This window comes from Natrix helvetica (genome assembly GCF_964273705.1).
Source record: "Natrix helvetica genome assembly, chromosome: 1".
NCBI lineage: Eukaryota > Metazoa > Chordata > Lepidosauria > Squamata > Natricidae > Natrix > Natrix helvetica.
The window spans coordinates 376,014,373-376,039,259 of record NC_138548.1 but is presented as its reverse complement, the minus strand read 5'-3'; the positions used below and the strand labels follow the sequence as shown (position 1 = coordinate 376,039,259).

The 24,887-nt window shown below is 45.7% G+C and overlaps 2 protein-coding genes and 1 long non-coding RNA gene across 20 annotated transcripts in view; 1 reads left to right on the top strand and 2 right to left on the bottom strand.

The window, feature by feature from the left end:
• LOC309383817 overlaps nucleotides 1-12,632 on the top strand; it is a 31,626-nt gene extending 18,994 nt beyond the window's left edge. The window contains exon 2 of the long non-coding RNA XR_014173918.1: nucleotides 12,268-12,632. This is a non-coding gene — a long non-coding RNA (uncharacterized lncRNA). The remainder of the gene's footprint in view (nucleotides 1-12,267) is intronic.
• LOC309383779 (major histocompatibility complex class I-related gene protein-like) overlaps nucleotides 1-24,887 on the bottom strand; it is a 342,086-nt gene that overhangs the window by 101,556 nt on the left and 215,643 nt on the right. For 10 of the 11 annotated variants that reach the window (XM_081936656.1, XM_081936655.1, XM_081936667.1 and 7 more), the window contains one exon: nucleotides 20,725-20,823. The exons of the other annotated variant lie outside the window; for it this stretch is intronic. In XM_081936656.1, the coding sequence (XP_081792782.1) occupies nucleotides 20,725-20,823 (99 nt within the window). The remainder of the gene's footprint in view (nucleotides 1-20,724; nucleotides 20,824-24,887) is intronic. 11 annotated transcript variants of the gene reach the window in all.
• The window catches only part of LOC309383798 (class I histocompatibility antigen, F10 alpha chain-like), a 219,786-nt gene that overhangs the window by 60,823 nt on the left and 134,076 nt on the right, over nucleotides 1-24,887 (bottom strand). For 2 of the 8 annotated variants that reach the window (XM_081936709.1, XM_081936713.1), the window contains exons 6-9: nucleotides 20,169-20,201; nucleotides 13,962-13,994; nucleotides 13,079-13,112; nucleotides 12,685-12,819 (exon numbers count right to left, since the gene is read on the bottom strand). In XM_081936709.1, the coding sequence (XP_081792835.1) occupies nucleotides 13,093-13,112; nucleotides 13,962-13,994; nucleotides 20,169-20,201 (86 nt within the window). In that variant the 3' untranslated portion in view covers nucleotides 12,685-12,819; nucleotides 13,079-13,092. Of the gene's footprint in view, nucleotides 1-12,684; nucleotides 12,820-13,078; nucleotides 13,113-13,961; nucleotides 13,995-20,168; nucleotides 20,202-24,887 lie in introns of those variants that run through there. The other 6 variants (XM_081936712.1, XM_081936711.1, XM_081936710.1 and 3 more) reach the window with 5 other exon arrangements.

Sequence of the window (24,887 nt, the reverse complement as noted above, 5' to 3'; positions counted from 1 at the left end):
CCCTTCCATTTGTTAATCTGTTAAAATATCAGGGGTCTCCAACCTTGGCCACTTGAAGCCTGGAGGAGTTCAGTTCCCAGAATTCCCCAGCCAGCTTTGGTTCAATTCCCAGCTTTGCTGGCTGGAGAATTCTGGGAGTTGAAGTCCTCCAGGCTTCAAGTGGCCAAGGTTGGAGACCCCTGTTCCAGAGGACACAACTGAGACGGCAGGAGGCTGGGGTGGCTCCAGGGGATTCAGGGTGCATTTGCTCTTCCCGATGGGGCAGAGAGGACCGGAGATGGGGGTCCCTGAAGGATCCAGGCCTTCTACCACGAAAGGCCTGATCGGTGATGAGCAGCGCTTTGAATTGGCCCATGAGCAACCAATGCACCTCTGACAAAACCCTCGATGGCACAGGGACTTTAACCAGAAGGCGCAAACCGAAAGCAAAAGCGCCATGTTGGGGGATTTGTGGCTCTGCAGAGGAGGAGGAGGAGGAGGTGGTGGGTGCGGGGAGCTTTGTGGTCAGAGGGAAGCCTGGCCCATCTCTAAAATGAGTCTTCGGATCAAGAAGGACCAAAGGTCCGCTATGGAACGACTTTCCCGAACTCCCCATTCCTGGGGGAAGGAGACCGCAAAATCTCCATTCCCTCCCCAGCCAGAGGTGGTATTTGCCGGTTTTCCAAACTACTCAAAATTTCCGCTACCGGTTCTCCAGAACCTGTCCGAACCTGCTGAATTTCACCTCTGATCTCAATATGTAGAATCCAATCTGGGTCAGTCACTGGCACCAGAGTTTTCTGTAGCTAACATGCTTAAAGACATAAATACCACATCCTTTGTCGAGCTAAAGCACCTGTAGTTTACGCAGAAACGCTAAACCACAAAGCCTGTCCGGAGAACTCCAGACATGAGAGAAAACCACATCCTATAGAAAGCTTTTAGCCTGCTTAAGTTTGCCCTGCAACAAGATTTTAACCAATCATGTAACCGTATGTTGTATTACGAAAACCCTTCTTGTATGCCTTAATAAATACCGTCTCAATCAGCCAGTAGGGGTTCTTTTGGCATCCTGCTGAGCTGGTTGATGCGTTTTAACACACCTTGGTGTTCGTGCTTCCTTAGCAGAGCCAGACCCACCTAGCTTAGGCTCACCCTAACGAGGGTTCTCACCCCTTCGGGGGTCCACAAGCCTAGCTCAGGTGCACCCTCACGAGGGTCCCAAAAGCAGACGAGGTCGTCACCGTGTGGCAGCCAGCCGCACAATCACAACTGGTGACCCCGACGTGCCGAATTGCCTTCGGACATCCCACGCCGAGTCCCGTGTCTACGTGTTCGGCGCCTTGATTCTCATCTTACGCACCTGGCGGGCAAGCGCTTCGTAAGTATGAGCTCCTCACTCTCAAAGTCTCACGCCTCTCACAGGCTTGAGCTTTCCCTTTTAATCAAGAAGCCAATAGTCTGCAGAAACTTAACGGCCCCACTGTATAAGAACAAAGACTAAAATTGCCTCAAATGGAGGGAAATCTCTCCCTCGTTTGAAGAAAAAATAAAACAGGAATTCATTGATCTTCTGTCTTAATCATGGCTAACTCACCAATAAACAAAAAACAATTGGCTGATTTTAAAAATAACAGGAAAGTCCTGCCCATGATATCAAAAAAGAATTTGATTTACCTTCTAAAATATATTTGGCAGATATGATTGAAGTGTGTCAGGACATAAGAACATCTTCTTATAAAACTAATTTGTTAGTAGCTGCTTTATTGCAAGGCAGAAAACCTCAAGAAAAGCGTTATTTTAAAAGAGAGTGTAAAAATCCAAGGAGGGGCATGTCTGTAACATCTCGCCCTCTCTTTCATCAGGGATCAAAACCCTAGTACAAAAATGATTTATGTGTCCTCGGAAAAAATACAACTCTCGCTTCCCCTTTCCTGACTTTTGCTTTTGCAATCCTCCCCCGCTGTGCATTCAATTTCCTTTGACTTACCGTTCTTTGCATCTATAATGATAGTGTGTAAAATTAATGTGGCAAAAGAAATGTAACTATAGGTGTGAATGGGTGTGTATGTAGTCAGTATTGGATGCTTGAAATGTAAGGTTTGTTGGCTGAAAAAGCAGAGCGTGTTGTGTTAAAAGAGGTGTTTTTGAAACATTTTTTCCTTTCCTCTCACCCCCCTCTTTGACCCTGGTGAGAAGGCAGGAGGAGGGGGGCTGTGTTCTTTTCACCATTTTTTTTTTCCTTTTCTCTCCCTGACGTCTCAGCCTCAGAAAGGCGGGGTAAAGGGTGATATCTGATGCCTGCATCTGAAGCTTTAATTCAACTTTGCTTTTTGGAAAAATTTAATATTGACTCAAATTACCTTATTTAGATTGTTTGTTTTATTTTTGAAGTTTTTTTTTCTCTTTTATGTTTTTATGTTTGCGTGCACTTTGCATACGTAACAGATGGCATGTTTGTTTGTTTGTTTGTTTATTGATTTGTTGTTTGTTTGTTTGTTTGTTTATCTGTCTGTCGGCAGCGCTTAGTTGCTGCCTTTTTAGGATGACTTAGAAATTACAATATGTAGTCAGAGAGAGTGAGTAACATTTTTTGTTTGAATCCAGCTCAGTTTACAAAGAAATTTGGAAGGACAATCAGATATTGGTGCTGAAATGGAGATGTTAGCTTTGGCAGTTGGAGGTTGTTTTGGTTCCAAATCAATGTGCATTTTGTACAGTAATTGGTCATTGTAAGAGAGGATTTCAGATAAGTGAGAGGAAGTCAGAGATATGTTTTTGAGGACGAAAAATGAGGATGCCCGAGATGAACTTTCTCTAAAATTGGCTTATGAAAATGCTAATAGGAATTGTCAAAAGGTTCTTTAACCTATAGCAAATTGTCTCGGGGTTACTTTAGCTGATTTCCTTCAGGCTTGTCGCATCGTGGGTACAACTGACCACAAGATGGGGGCTCTTGCTGCTGCGTTGTAACAAAATGGCGCGTTTCCTGCTTCTTCATCTGCTTCTTCCTGCCCTACCGGAAATTGTTTAAATTGTGGGAAACCTGGTCATTTCAAGGCTTAGTGCCGCGCCCTTGGGGGCGGTGCAAACAGGAACAATTTACAAAGAAGCTCCAAACCAAAAACTGTACCTTTCCTCTGGAACTCTATGCATCTTTGCTAGCATTTCAACAATTTTCTGATCAGCCTTTTAATCTCATTTTGGATAGTCTGTATGTCTCTCAAATTATTTCTTCTATCTATGAAGCTTATCTCTCTCCTTCCATTGAACCTACCTTGCTGTCCTTTTTCTTTCCCTACAAACTCTTATTTCAAAAAGACAACACTTATTTCAAAAAGACAACACTTTTTTCATGTTTCTCACATCAGAAGCCATCAGCCTTTTTAAAGGCATTTATGAAACAATTTGATCTTTCTTCAACAGAAGTGGCTGCAATCATTCAACAATGCCCCACATGCAGTCATCAAGCACATTCAGTGCCTATGGGAGTAAATCCTAGGGGCACTGAATCCTGACAAATCTGGCAAATGGATGTCACCCAATATGCTTCATTTGCCCCGTGGAAATATCTACATGTTTCCATTGACACTTATCAACCACTGCATTCGTACCTTTGCAATGTTGGGACGCCCAATTGAACTGACTCACAAACATGCCCTGAATAAATCAAAAGAGGAAAAATGCCTCCCAGCCCTGCAAAACAAAACTCAATCCTTGTTTATTTACTTTGAATCAATTGAATTTTTCAATTTCTAATTCGACCGCTTATCAGAGGCATTTTCAACAAAAAACAAGTTTGCCTCTTCATCTGGTATATTTACACCAATTACCAGACAAAACATGGTTATGACCGATTACTTTAATTACTTGGGGGTGGGGCTAGGCTGCTGTGTTTACATCTACAGGGTCCAGCCAAAGATGTTGTGCCACCAACCCCTGACTCCTATCCCAGAGATGGCAATGGTGACTCTACACCAACCCGATCCTGTCATGCCAGTCATCCAGTGACATGGGGAGATGTGAAGAATTTAACCACCAAAGCGCACCCGAGAATTTGTGTGCTGCAATTTTTGTGTTTAATTGATAATAACTGTATTTTGAGCTGTCATATCACCCAGACATTCACTTGAACAACACATGAAACAAGACTTATGGGTACAGCTTCCATACATCACACAAACTGATGCCTTTTGTTTGTCTGAAGTGTATATATGGAAAATTTGCTTTCTACATGTTTAATTCCAAAACCACATCTCATGTTGCCCCAGGGTCAGGTTTATGCTTTGTATAGACAACTGCAGGGATATCCCTCTCCTGATCATAGTCCTTTTCTAGCCCTTTGTAAGAAGATGACTTTACAAACCATCACACTATGAACAACACTTACTCAGTGACACTTTTTATCTCATTTCCTGCGGAATTGTGCATCAAATGGAATAATTCTGCCACAAGGAAGCTCTCCAGCATTACAGACCCTGCACAAAAATCCTTCCACTGCCTGGCACCTGCCCTGAAAAACCATGGTCTCCAACAATCTGTGCAAACATGGAAGGGGATGGATCTCTCTGATGCCTTTAGTGGATGGTGGTCAAAATTGCCTGGTTTGCAAACTGTAGTTGCGCTTATTGGAATGATTGCTTTAGGCTGCATAATATTACCCTGTGTTTTGCCAATCTTTGTTCATACTATCTCAAATAGTTTGTCATTGTTAACTGTTCCTGATTGGAACACATATATGGAATTTGGGACTGGAATAAATTGAGTAGTAAATGCGGGTTGAGATGGATGCCCACTGGGAGGGCCCAAATTAGAAAGCTGTGCTTGCAAAGCTAAAGTAATGTCGAAACCATCTTAACAGGGACTTTCAAACTGAGGAAGTAACAGCTTGCAATGTAGAAAATGTGGCTGCACTGTGTATATTTCTGCATATCCTGTTCCAACCACATAACCATGAACTGTATGAAAATTTAATCTAAGTAATTGTTGTATTGAAATTGATGATAGTGGTCATGTAATTAAGGAAATCACTGACAGAATGATGAAAATTGCCCATGTTCCTGTACAGACATGGACTGGATTTGATTTTGGAGGTATGTTTGATGGTATTTTACCCAAATTCCCAGGTTTGAAAGCTGTCTTTATATTTGTTGCAATGATTGCTATGGGATGTATATTATTACCCTGCTTATTATCTATTTTTATGTTGGTGCCAACAGATGAGAGTAAGCAATCCTTAATACATTTCTCCTCGGATAACGATTCGGAAGATGACGCTGAGAGTATGGTAGGTGCGGACACAGGAAGCTTGGGGTCGGAGGGCAACTCGCGACTTGAGATAGCACTCACCTCCATGGACGTAAAAACTCCATGTTTTCAGCTTTAATAAAGTAAAAACAGAGGAGATGTAGCTAACATGCTTAAAGACATAAATACCACATCCTTTGTCGAGCTAAAGCACCTGTAGTTTACGCAGAAACGCTAAACCACAAAGCCTGTCCGGAGAACTCCGGACATGAGAGAAAACCACATCCTATAGAAAGCTTTTAGCCTGCTTAAGTTTGCCCTGCAACAAGATTTTAACCAATCATGTAACCGTATGTTGTATTACGAAAACCCTTCTTGTATGCCTTAATAAATACCGTCTCTGTTAGGGTGTAACCAACAAGTTGGGTAGACAATATATTGCACAAGGCATGTTATGTATCTTTAAGAGAGGAGATCTGCTAATTAGTAGATTACAGCATTTAAATTGCAGCTGATGTTGTCTCTCTCTCTCTTGATTGATTGATGTATGATAACTGCTGTCTAACTGTTACTACTGTTGCTACTACTTACTGTGTGTAAGTTATTTGCTACTTGTATCCAAGTTATCTTGGTAGTATTGGACTGTTTTCTGTGTATGACTTTTTTGGCTGTGTTTATGGATTTTGCTATATTCTTCAAAGAGTAAAGTTTATTTTGTTACTTTACTATCCATTATTCAGTGTGGTTGCTTTATCTATCGCACGCTGCGTATACTTTACAGGGTTGCTCTGTTATAACCTCGACCTGGGGTTCATTGCTAGTGCTTAATCGCACTAGTACCACTAACAGGTCTTGACTTTGCTCTCGATCTCCTCCGTCTCTCTTGTTTGCCTTCTTTTAGAGGTGGGGGAAAAGGGGGACCAGCTCTCCGTTGGGCAGAAGCAACGGCTGGCCATCGCCCGGGCCCTGATCTGTGACCCGAAGGTCTTGGTGCTGGATGAAGCCACGAGTGCCTTGGACTTCAAGAGTGACGATGCAGTGAGTGTGTGTGTGGGGGGGGGGGGGTCCATGAGGGGCTGGGAGTGGACCTTGGCTGGAGTAGTTTAGGGTCGCTGAAGGGCTTAATCTGAATGTTTGAGAGGTGACAGCATAGGAAAACTGGGTTTATTTGACCGGACGTGTCGTAATTTCTTCCAAGTTTATCTTGGTGATAAATAGGCTTTAAAATCAGGGTGCCCTCTCCTGATTTAGAGTTCTTCTATTGAATTATCTTTTGTTTTATCAGCTTGTCTTCTGAGGGTTATTATGATTTGAATCTCAAGTCCTCCGAGAGCTACTGGCTTATGTACAGTGAAAACTATTGAACAATAGCACTATGTGAGCAGATCATAGGGATCTAAATGCTTATTTGAACAGATGTACAGTGAATATATTTATTGATTTTACCAGTCTGACATGCCACTCTGGTCGTAAACTGACTCTGAGCTGCTCACACCAACCATACATCAAATTAAATCAGAAAATATAGCCAAACAGCAAAGAGAATCACAGAATGAAATCAAATATTTGAATATTTTGCCCCAGTGAATTCTCACAAGATTGTGATGCTGGGAAGGGAAAATGGTGGGCAGCTTCTCCTCTGTTCTACTTACATTCTGGTGAGAGGGAAGTTCCCTGAGGAAAGGCTCCAGGTTGAATCTGAAAGATGAGAAGACTAAACTTCTCGTCCCGGAGACCGACCCAAAGTGGATCCTGCGACATTCTCCTGAGACACACATACTTGGCCTTCATTTGGGGGGCTTTTATTGTTTTCCAGACTGCAAAACCTTTGGGGCCAAACTGTATTGCAGAGCTGGAGAAACGCTTTTCAGTGGGAATGTGAGGGAGCTTCTATCTAGAGCGTCTAAGGAACCCAGGATTTTCTCTGGATCACTGCTTCCTTTCCCAGATCCATCGGTCTGTGAAGAGTGGAGGCTGGACGGTGCTGGTGATTGCTCACCGGATGCAGACGGTGGAGAACGCAGACAAGATTGTGGTGCTGGAAGGAAGGGAGGTTGTGGAGAAGGGGACTCACGCGGAGCTGATGGGCCGGAGAGGCCCCTACTCCAGACTGGTGGAAAGGACCCAGGCGGAGTGACTTCTGGAGTCGCAAGGGAGAGATCAGCCATGGGATCCACTGCTTTTGTCCATGCCAAAGGAATGATTGGCTGGGGAGATGGAGAACAGCATTCTCTTAGGGAAAGAGGGGGACCCAGAAGCTGGCCTGTCTAGCAGCTTTGGGCCAGTCAAGGGTTGCTGAATTTCAGCCATTTGGAAGAGGAGGTTGTCTTTCTCAACTGGGCACAAATCATGTGGCTGTTAAGTAGCAACTTGGGCCCTGGAAACTCCACTGTGCAAAGGGCAAAATCCTGTTTCCAAGCCACTGTCTTCTTTAGTTTAACGCACCAATGAATGCACCAGTTTTTCCTTTGTTCAAATTTGGCCTGTGAGAACTTTTTACAGAACCCTCCCCTTTTACTACAGGCTTTAATATTGGTCTCCGGCACAGCTTGACTTCCTCTTTGTTTTGTTAACTAAAGTATCTCTGTGGTCCCTTATAGTGCTTGTAAATCTGTATTTGGATGGAAGTCCCACGGATAGGTCTCCTTTAGCTCAGTTAGAGAATTACCACAAAATGGTTGCATCCTTCAAATCTGTACTGCTCAAGTGATATTTATGTGGAAAACAGGGAAATGGCTTTTAGCTCAATGGAAAAAGGCAGTGAAAAAAATTATTCGTATGTTTCTATATTTTTATTAATAAATTGCAACAGTAAAAGATTGAAGGAATATATTTGTCTCTCTCCTCTTCTTTGCTGTACTTCTCCAAAATGAGCCTCGTCTTGTTTTGAGCTTCTCTTGAAGAGAACTTTTCCGTCCCTCCATTTTGCACGCTTTCTATAGCTCCAGTGGCAATTGTTCAGAATTAACAGAATAACAGAGTTGGAAGGGAACCTGGAGGTCTTCTAGTCCACCCCCTGCTCAAGCAGGAGGCCCTATAGCAGTGATGGGGAACTTTTTAGAGACCGAGTGCCCAAACTGCAACCCAAAACCCACTTATTTATCGCAAAGTGCCAACAGGACAATTTGACCTGAATACAAGAAAAAGATGATAAATGCACTTTTACGCCCCTTATTTTTTTTTCCTGCTTTGGAAATATGTTTAACAACAATAAAACTTTTGTAATATGAACTTTTTCTCTTTCTCTCTCTCTTCCCCCTCTCTATTTCTTTCCCTCCCTCTTTTCCCCCTTTCTCTCCCTCTCTCTTTCCTCCCTTTCTCTTTCCCTCTCTACCCCTCTGTCCCTCTCTGTCTTTCCGCCCTCTTCCCCTCCCTTTCTGTCTTTCTCTCCCCCCTCTTCCCCTCCCTCTTTCTGTCTTTCCCCCCTCTCTTTCCCTCCCTCTCTTCCCTCCTTTCCCTTTCTCTTTCCCTCCCTTTTTGTCTCTCTCTTCCCCTCCCTTCCTCTCTGTCTGTTTCTCTCTCTTTCCTTCCCCCTCCCTCTTTCCCTCCCTCTCTCTCTTTCCCTCTCTATCTCTTTCTGTCTTTTCTCTCTCTCTCCTTAAACCGGTTGGATCCCATCCCTGGGTATAGGTGATCCCATTTAACAACCAAAATTGGAACTGGCAACTCGGTTTTTAAACAAAGCAGTTTGTCAACAGTCCAACTAGCCAACCCCCCAAAAAAGGAACTCTCAGGGTCGTTGAATCCCCAAAAGTAAAACTTTATTGAATTCACCATCTGAGAAGCAAAACCAGCTCTGCTTTTCCCTTGCTCAATTAAACAATAGATTCCCTTCTCCCACCCCTCAGGTGTTCGCGTTGTCCAATTGTAAAGCTTTTGTTATGGGAAAAGTCCACTTCCCCAGCAAACACCTGCAGTAGTGACCTTGGCGTTTTGCAAGTTCTCACCCTCCGAGGAGGCATCTTGGCATCCTGTTTCCTCCCTACACATTCCACTCCTCTCGCCTTTTCATTGTGTTGGAAGAAATGTCCTTCTGGGTTCGGCTCCAAGTGGGGAAAGAGACACTGGAAACATGGAGGCTGCTTGGAAAGATGGTTTAATGGTGGACAGGACCAGATGGTTTGAGGTCTGGGGGGGAAAAGGTGATCACATGCTTCAATGTTGGGTGAAGAAAAGAGAGCGAGATGTTGAAAGTCCCTGGTTTTATGCCCTCTCTGGCCTTTGATCTTGATCTTGCATTCTGATTGGTTGTCAGACTCCCATGGGGCCATGCAACTCTCTAGGCTGTGCTTTGAGTCCATGTTTGGTTGAGCATTGCTTCTTCCCAGGTGCCCTGTGGTGAGATGGGTAAAGGGCTAATACTATCACCCCTTAATCCCCTCCCACTGGAGCTGAAGGGGGAGACTTTTGTTATGTAGAATAGACTGGTTCCTGCATTTTAAAGGCCCATTAACAAAGGTGGGGCTATTAAGAGTGAGTCTGTTTCCTATCTAAAATCTCCATTTCTGATCCAGGGAAATATAATAGTCTGCCTTTTTAATACTTCCCAGGATATTTCATTTTTCTAGGGTGGGTTTTAACTTCCTACAATTGGCCAGTTGAATAGCGATAGAAGCTGGAAGGCAATAAAGCGATTCAATCTTGACAAAGTCATTAAATGTGTGTGTGTGTGTGGGGATTTCCCAGGAAAGAGGCAATGAAGGCTTTCACACAATTATTATTTTTTCTTTAGTTCTCTGCTTATAATTTTCTGATTCTTGAACCGCAATCCTTAAAGTCATCGAGGAAGGACGTGACTAAGGCTCTCCCACCAACCCACTGGGACATTATTTCCTTTGGACGTTGGATCAGGCTGAACCACGAGGGCCTTTTGTGTTTCTTTCAGGCGTCCTTGAGATCGGGAGAGAGTTAAGCCCCTGAGTTTGTTTCTTCACATCCCACCTTTCTCTCTTTCCTAAAGAACTCAGGACTGAGGACATAAATAACGCTCTTTCCTTGTCCCACTTTCCTCACAACAACCCTGTGGAGACACCATGACTGGCCCAAAATCCTCTGTTGCTGCCACCACCAAGCCAAGACCAAGTAGCCCTTTTGCACAAGATCAACTGGTGATGCTGGAGGAACATCAGGACATAGGAGCAAAACGGCTGCCTCCTCCCCGAAGGAGCACACAGGAAACCCCCCAGTTCTTCCTCCTTCGAGATTTTGCTTTGCTTCCTCCCCCTTCCCATCACTCAAAGTGAAATTGGAATTGGGGTCTCTGGTCAACAAGGAGGGTAGAATCCCTCTTAATTCCAATCTCCCCAAAGATACAACAACTCAGGTAAGAGGAAAAGAAATCCTTTATTGATTTAAAGATTTAATCATTTAAAGATGTGCAATTGTTAAGGAGATAGCAGCCTGACAATTGATTTCATGATCCATTTTTTTTTGTAATAATTTTTTATTGTTTTTGTCTTTTTATCACATATTACAATCTTTATATCAACAGTTTGTACAATGTTACATCGTCGTATCTGTGTATGTTTTCCTCTCTTTACCATATAGTACACTCCTTATGTCATCTTATCTATACATTTTTATGATATTTAACATATTTACCTATATTTATATACAGTTCTATGTTTATTTATGTATATTGTTTTCGGCTTAATTGTTTTTCTTATTATCCAACCATTCATACCACTTATTCCAAATTTCGTAGTATTCCGATTCTTCTTTGTCCTTTAATTTTTGAGTTAGTTTGTCCATCTCTGCGCACTCCAAGGTTTTTTTTATTTTTTTTATCACTAATTCGTCTGGCGGTGTATTATTTTGCTTCCAGCATTGGGCAAAGGCAATTCTAGCTATAGTTAATATATGTGTTAGTAGATATTTAATTTTTTTGTGTAGTTCCCTTTAATTATTCCTAGTAAAAAGGTTTCGGGTTTATACTTTATTTGTTCCCCCGTAATTTCTTGTGCCCACTTCCAGATTCTTTTCCAATATTTTTGCGATTCCGGGCAGGTCCACCACATGTGGTAGTAGGTCCCTTGTTCTTTTTTGCATTTCCAACAGGTCGGTTTCAGTGTTGGGTACATTTTTGCCAATCTTGTTGGTGGTAGGTGCCAACGATAAAACATTTTATATGTATTTTCTTTCAGTGTTGCTGATCTCGTTAATTTATAATTTATATTCCAAATTTTTTCCCAATCCGCTAGATCTATATTATGACCAAAATTTTTGGCCCATGCTATCATACATCCTTTAACTATTTCTTCTTCTAAGTTTATTTCTAACAAATATTTATACATTTTCGTTATAAATTTGTTTTCTGGGCCAATTAAGATTTTGTCTATTTGTTGCAATTCCGTATATATTCCATATTCTTTTATATCTTTTTTATATCTTGATTGTAATTGGAGGTATGGCCACCAATCTATATTGATATTGTTCTCTTTTAGTTCTTGGTTCGTTTTCAAATTCCCCTGGTTATCTAAAATTTCACTATACCTAACCATTTTTGATAGATCTAGAGTATTGGGGTGTATCATGGCTTCCATGGTGGAAAGCCATGCCGGTATTTTCATATAGCGTTTTGCTTTAATTTTGTTCCAGACCTGAATCAATGCTTCTCTAATGTAATGTCTATGGAAATATTTTTGCTTCTTTTTACTCTCTTCCCATAAGAAAAAGTGCCATCCTGTTTGCAGGTCATGGCCTTCTATTGCTAATATTCTTTTGTTTTTTAAATTTATCCAATCTTTAATCCAAATTAGTGCTGCTGCATTGTAGTAGAGTTGATTTTTGATCCATTTTTCTAAATCATGAAAAGCCATAAATGGCAATCTATAAAAAAAAATCAGTGTGTAATGTTACACTCAGTATATGGATTGTCAAACTTTGTGTTATGAAATATATAGTCAAATAACCGTGCAATAATCAATTAAAAATGCATCAAGTAATTTAGCCGCAAAAATCTCAAAACGCACACTTCTCTTTGTTAATAGTTCCATCAAAGATTACATTAAAAAAGATAAAACTAACACAAGGGGAAAAAAGCAAAAAGAAACCTCCACCTTCATCCCCAACAAGTATAATGAAAATTAAAAACTTAAGGTGTTTTAGAAGGAAAAATAATAATAAAAAATCTGCTAGCAAAAAAAAAAAAATTAAAAACTTATCAATCTTTCTTAAAGTAAAACCAAGAAACTCTTCATCCAATTCCTCACCCCATTCTCTATAAACCCATCTATGAAACCACATCTTTAGCCTCTAACCTCTATCCACTAAAATTAATCAATAAAAGCCCATTAAGGGGGTTATGCAACCTATTTATCTATGATAAACTATTATCTACGAAATCCAATTTGAAATCTTTTGATTCCACAATTAGTAACACACAATATATTTTTTTCTCCTCTGCTCCTCAGTCATAATAGAAAAAGTTTACTGATTCAGTGATAAAGGCAGTGATGAAAGCCCCAAAAATCTCTCCTGGTTCCAGCATGCAGGAAGGCCCTGAACGGCTGTTCCTGAGAGTCCGGCCTAATTCAGAAGGAGGCCGATCCCCTCTCCTCTCCTCTTCTCTCCTCCTTATGCTGGGCGTGTCTCCTGCAAAGAGGAGGGAGAAAGTATCCAAGGGTGAGTTGGCTCAAGACATTCAGAGCCTGAGAGGTGCCAGAGGATCAGAGTTTGGGGGCAGGAAGACCCCTCCCCCAAGCCCTCTCCCCCAAATTCCTTACCTTCCAGTGTTTGAGGTGAATAGGAGAGAGAAGAGGGATTCCCAAAGCATCTTCATCCTCACTTGGTCCTTGGACCCCAAAGCCCCCCCTCCCTCTCACCCCATACGGCCCCCACCGAGACCCCTCACCTGCAAGGGGGCTGCTAAGCAGTCTGGTTGCTCCCTGGATTGGAGAGAAAGAGACAGAATGAATGAACGTCTGGATCCTCTGAGGAGGAGAAATCTCTCTCTTCACCATTCAAACTCTTCAGCTTCCCAAACTTCTCAGAGGACGTAAAGCTTTTCATTGATTTACTAATTAAACTTCCATCTCCACCTATCTCATTAAGGTGACTGTAGGCAGCTCACAGTGAAATTCAATAAAATCCCATCTAGAATATTTAAAACACTAAATGAAAACCAAACTCCCCCATCAGATCCTGTTGCCTTTGGTCTGAAAAGAAGATCGTGTCCAGTGTGTGACGGCTGTCTCCAGTCGGACCCCGGATGACAGCCATGAACTCCTGGGCTGCTTTGGAGGCCAAACCCAGGGATGGCAGATTGAGGTCTTCCAGGACCATAATCCTGGGCAACTCCATGCTAACCCTGAAATGCCCCCAGCAGCTGAGGCAGAGAGCTGGCCATGCATCAGGGAGGCTGGTACAGTAGCTCTTTCCTCCAAAGGGGACCAAGACTCCACCATGCAGACTCTGGGCTGCCTCCCCTGCCTGAATCCAACAGGGAGAGTTTTCCCTTCTCCTCTGCAGAATCAACCAGTGCAAGGAAAGTGGATTTTGTGACATTCATGCCTAAGGCAGGATTAGAACTCACGGTCTCGCCTGGTGCCCTCACCACTAAGCCAAAGTGGGTGCAGTTATTCTTATTATTCCACCAGTAAAAGACTCAGAGGGAACCCAGGGAGGATGAATTGGGGGGGGGCTTTAAAAAGTGGGGGCCTCTCCCTCTTTTCATCCCCTCAAAGTCTTGCAAGGGGTCAGAATGGCTCATGCAGCAGCTGCTCCCTCCGACTTACCCTGGTCTGAACTGCTGGATCCTTTGTCACTTGCTGGAAAAGAAGGAAAGGAAAAGACGATGGGAAAGTCCCTCTCTTGGCTTATAGACAGAGAAGCTCAGCTCCTTCTGACTCCAGCTCCCTCCCTCCCTCCCTCCCTCCCTCCCTTTCTCTCTCACACACAATCAGAGACCCACAAACACATTGAGAGAGTTTGGATCAAACTGCTTTGGCTAAAAGGCATCAGAAAGAATTCTTCAAATTTGTATTTATATCACACAAGGCCAGAAGGCAGATGACGGGTTTGTGAACCCCGAGAGGTGGAGGAAGCGGAAGCTAAGGGGATTTTTAACTAAATGCTTTGTATCTTTTTTAGGGGGTTCCAGGGTGGTGGTGGGGTCAATCAGGCCGGGAGGGGAGCCAGTGCCAGGAGAACAGGTGAGTCCAGGAGGGAAGTGAGTGTGGAGGGGGGGAGGGGAAAAGCTATTTCAACAGAGGGTTGTTTTATTACAACGGTCGCGGGGAGGGGGGGATGCGAGGACAGGAGAAGATCACAAGGTCGGTTGGGAGACCGTGGCTGCTGGTTACGCCCGGTCGTTTGTACCAACCCCCGCAGTCTAGGTGGCCAGGAACTACAGAGCCAGGGCCTGCGGCTGATGCTTTGCAATGCAAGGTCCGTGACCAACAAGGCCCCCCTCATCAATGAGTTGATCTCAGAGTGGGAGCTGGACCTTGCAGGGATAACGGAGACCTGGTTGGGCCACGAGGGTGGTTTACCCCTCGTGGAAATGTGCCCACCGGGTTTCCGGGCATTCCATCAGCCCCGGGCCCTGGGTAAGGGTGGCGGGGTGGCGGTAGTTATACAGGAATGTTTGGAGCCGAGGGAGTTCACTGTTCCTCAGATACCCGGATGTGAGTCCCTTGGTGTGAAATGGGGCCCAGGGAGGCAGTGGGGTCTGCTGATTGTATACTTGACTCCTCGCTATGCATCAGCAGCCCTGCCCGAGCTCCTCGAGCTGATCTCAGAGACGGCAGTTGAGATCCCCAAACTTTTGGTTATGGGGGATTTCAACCTGCCGTCGACGGGGGAAGCATCTGAGGTAGCTCGGGAGTTCATGGCTTCCATGACGGCCATGGACCTGACCCAATTAATTCAGGGCCCCACACACGAAGGTGGCCACACACTGGACCTTGTTTTTGTATCTGAGCAGTGGACGAGTGATCTGGGAATAGGGGATTTAGTTATTACTCCCCTGTCATGGTCAGATCACTCATCTCTCCGGCTGGACTTCCCTGGCGCTACCCCCCACCGCGAGGAGGCGGAACCAAACTGTCCAAGTTGGTACCGCCCCAGGCACCTGATGGAACCAGATAGGTTCCAGACGGAGCTTGGGCCACTACCTGTAGCCCTGACCCGCTCTCGGTCAGAGGACCTAGTGGCCGCCTGGAATAGGGCGGCGGCTGGGGCCTTGGACCGGGTTGCGCCTTTGCGACCTCGCCTACGGCAGCGACCCACCCGGGCTCCTTGGTATACCGAGGACCTGAGGGTGATGAAGCGCCATAGGAGATGTCTAGAGAGCAGGTGGAGGTCCTCACGCTCCGAATCTGACCGAACACAGGTAAGAGCCTATTCACGGACCTACCTTGTGGCATTAAGAGTGGCCAAGCGTAGACATTGTGCCACTCTTATTGCGTCCGCCGATAACCGCCCTGCCGCCCTGTTTCGGGTAACCCGCTCCCTCTTATCGCAGAGGACGCGGGAAGCCCCCTTGCAGGGCAGAGCAAAGGAGTTTGGGGAATATCTGCAGGACAAAGTCACTCAGATCCGGAGCGGATGGGCCCCCTTCAGTGGACCAGGGGAGCCGTCAACAGTGAGTCTTGTGAGACCATTCTGGGAGGAGTTTGATTCTGTTGGCCCCGAGGATTTGGACAGGTTACGTGGACAGCTGCGACCCACCACATGTTTAATGGACCCGTGTCCCTCCTGGCTGGTACTGGCATCCTGGGAGGTGACACGAGGCTGGCTCCTGGGCCTGGTGAACGCCTTGTTGGGCAAGGGATCCTTACCAACCGCTTTGAAAGAAGCGGTGGTGAGGCCCTTACTCAAGAGGCCTTCACTTGACCCGATGGAGCTAGCTAATTATCGTCCAGTCTCCAACCTTCCCTTTTTAGCGAAGGTTGTAGAGAATGTGGTGGCACAGCAATTTCCACGACACCTTGACGAATCCGAATATCTAGACCCACGCCAGTCCGGCTTCCGACCCGGGCACAGCACGGAGACGGCCTTGGTCGCGTTGGTTGATGATCTCTGGAGGGCCAGAGACAGGGGTTGTTCCTCTATCCTGGTCCTATTAGATCTGTCAGCGGCTTTTGATACCATCGACCATGGTATCCTATTGCGCCGGCTGGAGGGGATGGGAGTCGGAGGCACCGTTTTGCGGTGGTTTGGCTCCTACCTCTCCGGCCGGACGCAATGTGTGTTGGCAGGGGGGCAGAGGTCGACCCTGAGGCCACTCACTTGTGGGGTGCCATGGGGGTCGGTCCTCTCGCCCCTTCTGTTCAACGCATATGTGAAGCCACTGGGGGAGATCATCCGTGGTTTTGGGGTTGAGTATCATCTGTACGCTGATGATACTCAGCTGTACATTTCAACCCCAAACCACCCCAACGAGGCTGTCGAAGTGATGTCCCGGTGTTTGGAAGCCGTCGGGGTTTGGATGGGGGACAACAGACTCAAACTCAACCCCTCCAAGACTGAGTGGCTGTGGTTACCGGCACCTCGGTTCAGCCAGTTGACTCCATCACTGGCCATAGCGGGCGAACAATTGCCTCCTGTGGAACGGGCGCGCAATTTGGGCGTCCTCCTAGATGCCCTGCTGTCGATGGACGACCATGTGGCAGCCGTGGCAAGGGGGGCGTTCCACCAGGTTTGCCTGGTGCGCAAATTGCGCCCCCTACTGGACCGGGATGCCCTACGCATGGTCACTCATGCGCTGGTGACGTCTCGCCTGGACTACTGCAATGCTCTCTACATGGGGCTTCCCTTGGGACGTGCCCAAAGACTACAGCTAGTTCAGAACGCAGCCGCGCGGGCTATCATGGGGAGTACTAGGTACTCCCACGTAACACCTCTCCTGCGCGAGCTGCACTGGCTGCCTGTGGTTTTTCGGGTGCATTTCAAGGTGTTGATTACCATCTTTAAAGCGCTCCATGGCACAGGACCTAGTTACCTGCGGGATCGCATCCTGCCGCACACATCCCTGCGACCAATTCGCTCTCACAGGGAGGGACTTCTCCTGGTGCCGTCCACCAGGCAATGCCAATGGGCGGCACCGAGGAGTAGGGCCTTCTCTGTGATGGGCCCAACCCTCTGGAATGAGCTCCCCCCCGACATTAGAACCACCACCGACTTCCGCTCCTTCTGACAAAAACTAAAGACTCACCTGTTTCGATTAGCTGGCCTGGCACACTCATAACTTTTACCTCCTGGCAGATATATTTTAACTAGTATTTTAGGGGAACCATTTTAAATTTAACTTTCGGGGTATTTTTACGGCTTTTTAAAGATTATATTTTAAATACTTTACTTTGATGTACAGTTCTTTTAACCTCCTCTAAGTCTTTAACTATTTATGTATTCTATGTATTTTTATGTATTGACTGTACACCGCCCCGAGTCCCTTTTTTGGGAGAGGGGGCGGTCTATAAGTGTGAATAAAGTAAAGTAAAGTAAAGTAAAGAGCTGACCTAAAAGGATACAGAAGGATCCAAAGTTTCTTTTTCTAACCGGTTCTTACTTAGAGAGCCTTTGTGATGGGAGACCAAGAGGAGATGCAGCTGGCATCTTTCCCTCAAAATGCCCCCCTCCCCATGACTCCTAATTTTATGGAGCTTCTGATTCTCATTTGGCCTTTCCTTTCTGCCCTCTTGGGAAACAGAGCATGTCCTCAGTCAAAGGGACCTTCTACCAGCCGGGTCTTCTCCTCTTCTTGAAGGTTCCTTCTCCCAGATAATACAATACAATAGTATGTCCCCTACTGGGCGTGTCCCCTGCCAAGAGGAGGGAGAAAGTATCCAAGGGTGAGTTGGCTCAAGACATTCAGAGCCTGAGAGGTGCCAGAGGATCAGAGTTTGGGGGCAGGAAGACAATACAATACAATACAATAGTAGAGTTGGAAGGGACCTCGGAGGTCTTCTAGTCCAATCCCCTGCCTAGGCAGGAAACAAATGGCTATCCAACATCTTCTTAAAGACTTCCAGTGTTGGGGCATTCACAACTTCTGGAGGCAAGCTGTTCCACTGATTAATTGTTCTAACTGTCAGGAAATTTCTCCTCAGTTCTAAGTTGCTTCTCTCCTTGATTAGTTTCCACCCATTGCTTCTTGTTCTACCCTCAGTTGCCTTGGAGAACAGTTTGACTACCTCTTCTTTGTGGCAACCCCTGAGATATTGGAACAATGCTATCATGTCTCCCCTAGTCCTTCTTTCTTTTAAGCTAAACATACCCAGTTCCTGCAACCGTTCTTCATATGTTTTAGTCTCTACTCCCCTAATCCTCTTTGTTGCTCTTCTCTGCCCTCTATCTAGACGTCTCCACATCTTTTCTACATCGTGGCGACCAGAACTGAATGCAGTATTCCAAATGTGGCCTTACCAAGGCATTATAAAGTGGTATTAACACTTCACGTGATCTTGATTCTATCCCTCTGTTGATGCAGCCTAGAACTGTGTTGGCTTTTTTGGCAGGTGCTGCACACTGCTGGCTCATATTTAAATGGTTGTCCACTAGGACTCCAAGATCCCTTTCACAGTTACTACTACTGAGCAAGGTACCACCTATACTGTACCTGTGCATTCCATTTTTGCTGCCTAAATGTAGAACCTTACTCTTTTCACCATTGAATTTCATTTTATTAGATAGTGCCCAATGTTCAAGTTTGTCAAGATCCTTCTGTATCTTAAGCCTATCTTCTGGAGTGTTGGCTATTCCTGCCAGCTTGGTGTCATCTGCAAATTTGATGAGTTCCCCATTTATTCCCTCATCCAAATCATTGATGAAGATGTTGAAGAGTACTGGGCCTAAAACAGAGCCTTGGGGTACTCCACTGCTTACTTCCCTCCATGTAGATGCTGTTCCATTGAGGACTACACGTTGAGTGCGGTTGGTCAGCCAGTTACGAATCCATCTGGTGGTGATGCTGTCTAACCCACATTCTTCTACTTTATCTAGTAGTAGGTTATGGTCTACCTTATCAAAAGCCTTACTGAAGTCCAAGTAAACTATATTGACGGCATTCTTCTGGTCCACTAATTTTGTCACATTATCAAAGAATGCAATAAGATTAGTCTGGCATGATCTGTTTTTGACAAATCCATGTTGGCTTTTGGCTATTACTTTGTTTGCTTTTAGGTGTTCGCAAATTCGTTGCTTGATTATTATTTTTTCCAGAATCTTTCCTGGTATTGAGGTCAGGCTGATAGGTCTGTAGTTTCCTGGATCTAATTTTTTTCCCTTTTTTGAAGATGGGAACCACATCAGCTCTTTTCCAGTCCTCTGGTAGTTCCCCGGTGTTCCAGGATCTCTGAAAGATATAATTCAATGGTTCTGAGATCTCGTCTGCTAGTTCCTTCAGAACCCTGGGGTGTAATCCATCTGGTCCTGGTGATTTGAACTCATCTAGGGTAGACAGGTGCTCACTTACCATTTTCTTCCCTATTTCAATTTGTGTTCCTAATCTGATTTTTGTGGTGCTGCTTTTGATAGGTTGGACTGTTTTATCCCTTTGTGTAAAGACAGATGCAAAACATGAGTTCAATAGTTCTGCTTTCTCCCTGTTGCTTGTCACCTTCTTGCCACTTTCTCCTAGCAATGGACCAATTGTTTCCTTAACTTTTTTCTTGTTTTTAACATGTTGGAAGAAGCTTTTTTTTGTTAATTTTTACTTTTGTGGCAAGCCTTTCTTCATTGTGAACCTTAGCTTTCCTCACTTCCTCACTTAGCTTTCCTCACTCAAGATGTTTCTCCTTGGGGACTCCACTTCCAAGAACAGCCTGGCTCTAATGAAAAGGGGGCCCATCTTCCCCAGCCTGGTTCTTAGCATGAAGAGGAAGATAGCACACACATACACATTCGGACACCACCCCCACCATCCACCACTCTCAACTAATGGTGCCTCTGGTCCCTGCTCTACGTTGGAGATTACATGGAAAGAGAGCCAATTCACTCACTTGGTTCTGCTTTGTAGTCACCTTGACGTATCTCTGCAAGAATAAAAATCAGTGAAAGTTCAAAAGAATCCACCAGAGATCATCCAATCTCTCCCTCCGTAGGAGGAAGAACCCCAGGATATATTTCCTAGACCCTTTGTCTCATTTATAAAGACAGAAAGATCTTCAAAATACAAATCTATCTCCTGATTTGCCCCAAGAGAGACCTACTGCCTCCGAGATGGACGGAGGGGATTGGGGGAAGCAGAAGGAGCAGCTGGGAGGGGAGGGAGGTTTTCATGGAAATCCTTCTCTGCTGCTCTTTGACCAAAGCCTTTGAAAGGGACAAAGGAACTGGGATGCCTCTTCCCAACTCAGAAGAAGACAGGACTGCCCGAATCTCAGACTCAGCTGAATCGAGACTGGAGTCCCAGCAAGAGGCTGAGATCTCAGATCCTCCCCAAGAGGGCTGGGAAAACAGGACAGAAGGAAGCCCAGAGGAAGCTCCCCAAAGGGAGAGACTTGGGGGGAATCTCCCCATCTTCCTTCCATCACCCCCCCCCAAAAAGATACTTACTAAAAAATACCACAATTCCAGCAATCGCACACGCCAGGACAAGAGCAGCCACAATGCAGCCAATGATGAGCCCCAGGTTGGATTTTGAATTGGTTGGTTCTGAATTGGGAGAAAGAGGAGATCATTGAAGGAGAACCTCAAACAATCTTCCCAATCAGGGAAGAGGCCTAAAGAAGTGAAAGCTGGAAATACCCCAAATTAAAAACTCCATGTGATCATTTTTGGGTCCTTCTCAAGGTAACATGAAGAGGCCTTGATAACCGTTGTTAGAGGACGTTTCCTCATGACGCTGCCTTCTTCTCACACCAGCCCAGCATGAAGGCAACTGAATTCATCTTTAGCTTTTCCACTCAAAAACAGCCCTTTGCCACCTTCTGACTCATAGCAGCTTCCAAAACAAAAACTTCACCGACACAACAATGTAAACTAAATTTGTTAAACAAAAACATGTTTGTTCTTTTTATAGGTTGCTCCAATAAGCCATGACTCTGAGTGGAAATGACCAGCTCTGAACATTATCTTTTTTCTTCAATTTGAGTGTTTGCATTTCATGATGTGAAATAAAATAGTTCATACCACCTAGCCTTTTTTTAAGTACAGTTTCATTTCTTTGGCCAGTTCAAAAATAGCATAAAAATGGCAGAATAACAGAGTTGGAAGGGACCTTGGAGGTCTTCCAGTCCAGCCCCCTGCTCAAGCAGGAGACCTTCTACCATTCCAGGCAAGTGGCTCTCCAGTCTCTTCTTGAATGCTTTCAGTGATGGAGAAACCACAACTTCTGAAGGGAAGCCATTCCACTGATGAATTCTTCTCCCTGTCAGGAAATTTCTCCTCAGTTCTAGGTTGCTTCTCTCCTTGTTTAGTTTCCACCCATTGCTTCTTCTCCTGCCCTCAGGTGCTTTGGAGAATAGCTTGACTCCCTCTTCTTTGTGGCAGCCCCTGAGATACTGGAACGTATCATGTCAACTCCAGTTCTTCTTTTCCTTAAACTAGAAATGCCCAATTCCTCCAACTGCTCTTCATATATATTTTAGCCTCCAGGCTCCTAATCCTCTTTGTTGCTCTTCTCTGCACTCTTTCCAGAGACTCAACGTCTTTTCTACATCGTGGCAACCAAAACTGGAGGAAGAATTCCAAGTGTGGTCTTACCAAGGCATTATAAATTGGTATTGCTTGGGGGGGGGGGAGAAGGTTTGAGGAGGGAACTTTAAATTTAAATTTCTCTTGCACAAAATTCAGGATTCCCATTGAATAGCAATCCTGCCACTTGTGAATGGATGCCAGCTATAAACAGCAACAAAAATCAAAGGAATATTTTATTTTGCCTGGGATATCAGCATAACAATTACATTTGAATATTTCTTGTATCCTGGTGACAATCATCAATAAAAAATTAGAATTTGAATTTTGCAACTTTGGAAGTCCAGTATCCGTCAAGGACACATCTGAGCATATGCAGAGTTCTCTGAGAGAGGGTTTTTTCCTTGGGTTTTATGCTGAGCCTCAGGAATTCATGTATCATAAAATAATGTGTCTTTCTTAGAGGAGCTGCACAGAGAGACCTTTTGAGCTTCAAAGCAGGAAAACAAAGTGAGTCTCTGATGGGGAAAAAGCTCAGACTTGGGAGCCTCTTTTCTGACTCCGGATGCCTCAGTCCAGCCTCTCTCAGCCTTTCCTGAAGGCAGCTGCCCTTCATCCCTTTTAGCCAACATCTCCCTTCAGAAAAGGGGCTCCCAGACTCCTCCTGATTCTGGTCCTTTAGAGGGATTGGAAACAAGAGGAAATCTCTTTCTGGGGCTCAGCGTCATTTCTGCTCTTCTGCTGGAGAAAAGAAACAGGGAAGGCCTAAGAGAGGATCGGAGGGGATTTCATCAGGATCGGCCAAGTATTGGGATGGGATTCTGTCCTTTCCATCACCCGAAGTCACTTCTACGGTCTGGTCCCTGCAGCTTCACCTGCCTCAAACACTGGAAGGACCAATGGATGAAAGCTCAGCTATGACCATATCTGGACACATCTGGGGTCAGATCTCTCTCCCACCACCCTCCAGCCTGCCAGAGAGCCCAGCCTTCCCCTCCCTGCAGCCTCTCACCCTTCAGCTCCAAGTCCAGAGGCTCCTGCAGGCCGTCGTGCTCCACGTGGCAACGATAGCGGCTCCTCTCTTTGGGGTCAATCCGGATGCTGAGCCAGTAGTGGTAGGTCCCATCCGCGTTGGGGGCCAGAATCCCATGGAAGGTCTCTTCCAGCCATTCCTCCCCATCCCTCCTCCAGGAGGCATCGATCTCCCTGGGGTAGAAGCCATCCACGCGGCAGACATGCGTCTCCATCCCATCCTCCACCTCCGTCCGGCTGCTCACCGTCACCTTTGGGGGCTCTGCAGAAACGGCACCCCCAGAATTAACCCTGAGCCCCTCCAGACCCTGGAAGGTGGGTGGGAAACTTGGAGGGGCAGGAAAATCTCCCACCACTTAGTTTTAACCCAAAAGATTCACATCCCACACCTGCAGCCTCTCCAAGAGTTTTAGGAAATTATCCAGATCTGGAAAAGGCTCAACCAGAAGAACTCCTGATTTTGAGTCCTTCCCAGTGGTTCAGCCTGAAAAACCTCCAGAAGCAAATTGAGGCTCTAAGGAAATTCCTCTCTGGCTGCTTTGAACTCTGGGTGATCTTGGGCTGCTCCCTTCAGGGGAGGGAAAGTGGAGATGGTCTTTTAGGTTCCCTTTCAAGACAACAACAACAACACAGAAGAGTCTCCCTACTTTTTGCCTCCTCTTCTGCTCCCCTGAATCTGAGGCTGCTCCAGGCCTCTTTCCAAGGGACACAACCCCCATTTTAAGAGGAAGAGAGATCAAAGGGAATCTCACACTGATCAATTGGGAAAAGAGATATTGTCTCTGAAAAGCGGGGGGCGGCAGAGAGAGACTGATGCCAATGGAAGGGAGAGGGGTCCTCCCCCAGAAGGGAGGGGCTGTGGGCAATCATCAGTGGGGGCTCCTGTTTGCAATTCCCCCATTGATCCTAATCTCAACCAGCTGATCCTGGAGGGATGAAGGATCCCAGGGGGGAAGGGGGAGACCTAGGGGAGAGGGTTGGTCTACATGCAAGAGGGGCTGGAATAGGAGGAGGGGGATTCCCACCAGGGCAAACAGGCTAAAGACCAGGGACCCAAAGGGGCTGAATGTGCACAAGAGATCCAGCCATAAAGGAGGAAAGTCCAGCCTGCATCCAGATGCTCACCTGTCCTCAGCAGAGTCTCCTTCCCGTAGGACAGGTACTTCTCCAGCCACTCAATGCAGATTCCCTCCAGGTAAAACTTATGTCCCTGGTTCTTTCCTGGAATAGCGTCCCATTTCGTCTGGGTGATCTGGGCCTGGGGGGTGGGAGCCACCCAGGTGAGGGTCTCCTTGTCGAAGGTGATGAAGGTCCTCCCTTCGTAGCCATACTGGATAAACCCTCTTTTGCTCTTGTCTCGCTGGATCTCACAGCCGTACGTCAGCTGCCATGTGTGAAGGCCTGAAAGACAGACAGGAGGATGGTTTGGGGAGTCCTGAAGATAGGCAGAGACCCCCTCACTGCAGGGACTTTTACACAGGCACTGACACCCCCATTTCCTCCCCTGAGTTCAAGGGGAAAAAGCTCCCATCTCTAACTCCCCTTCTCCCCTTTCTCAACCTGGCTCCCTTGGATTCCCACCACCACCACCACGATGGACCCCTGAACCTTCCAATGGAAAAGGGAAACTGGAAAAGCCAGCAGAGGATCCCAAGGGATGTAGGAATAAGGTTGCCATGGTATGTGTGCAGATCAGTTTTCCTGATTGGAACACATATACGGAGTTTGGGACTGGAATAAATTGAGTATTGAATGTGGGTTGAGCTGGATGCCCACTGGGAGGGCCCCATCTAGAAAGCTGTGTCTGCAAAGTAACAGCTTGCAGAACAATGCATAACGGGGACTTTCCAGGCTGAGGGAAGTTATCTGCAGCCTAGGGAACACATAGTTCAAGCTGATTAAGATACCCACACCAAAAGCACCGCTTGAGCAAGAGGAAGCTAATATAACCATATTAGGCAAATGTATTGTATGAAACCAATGATAATTCAGAATGCTTTTGTTTCCGCATATGCTGCTAATAAAAGGTGGGTTCAGAATACGTTCGAGGC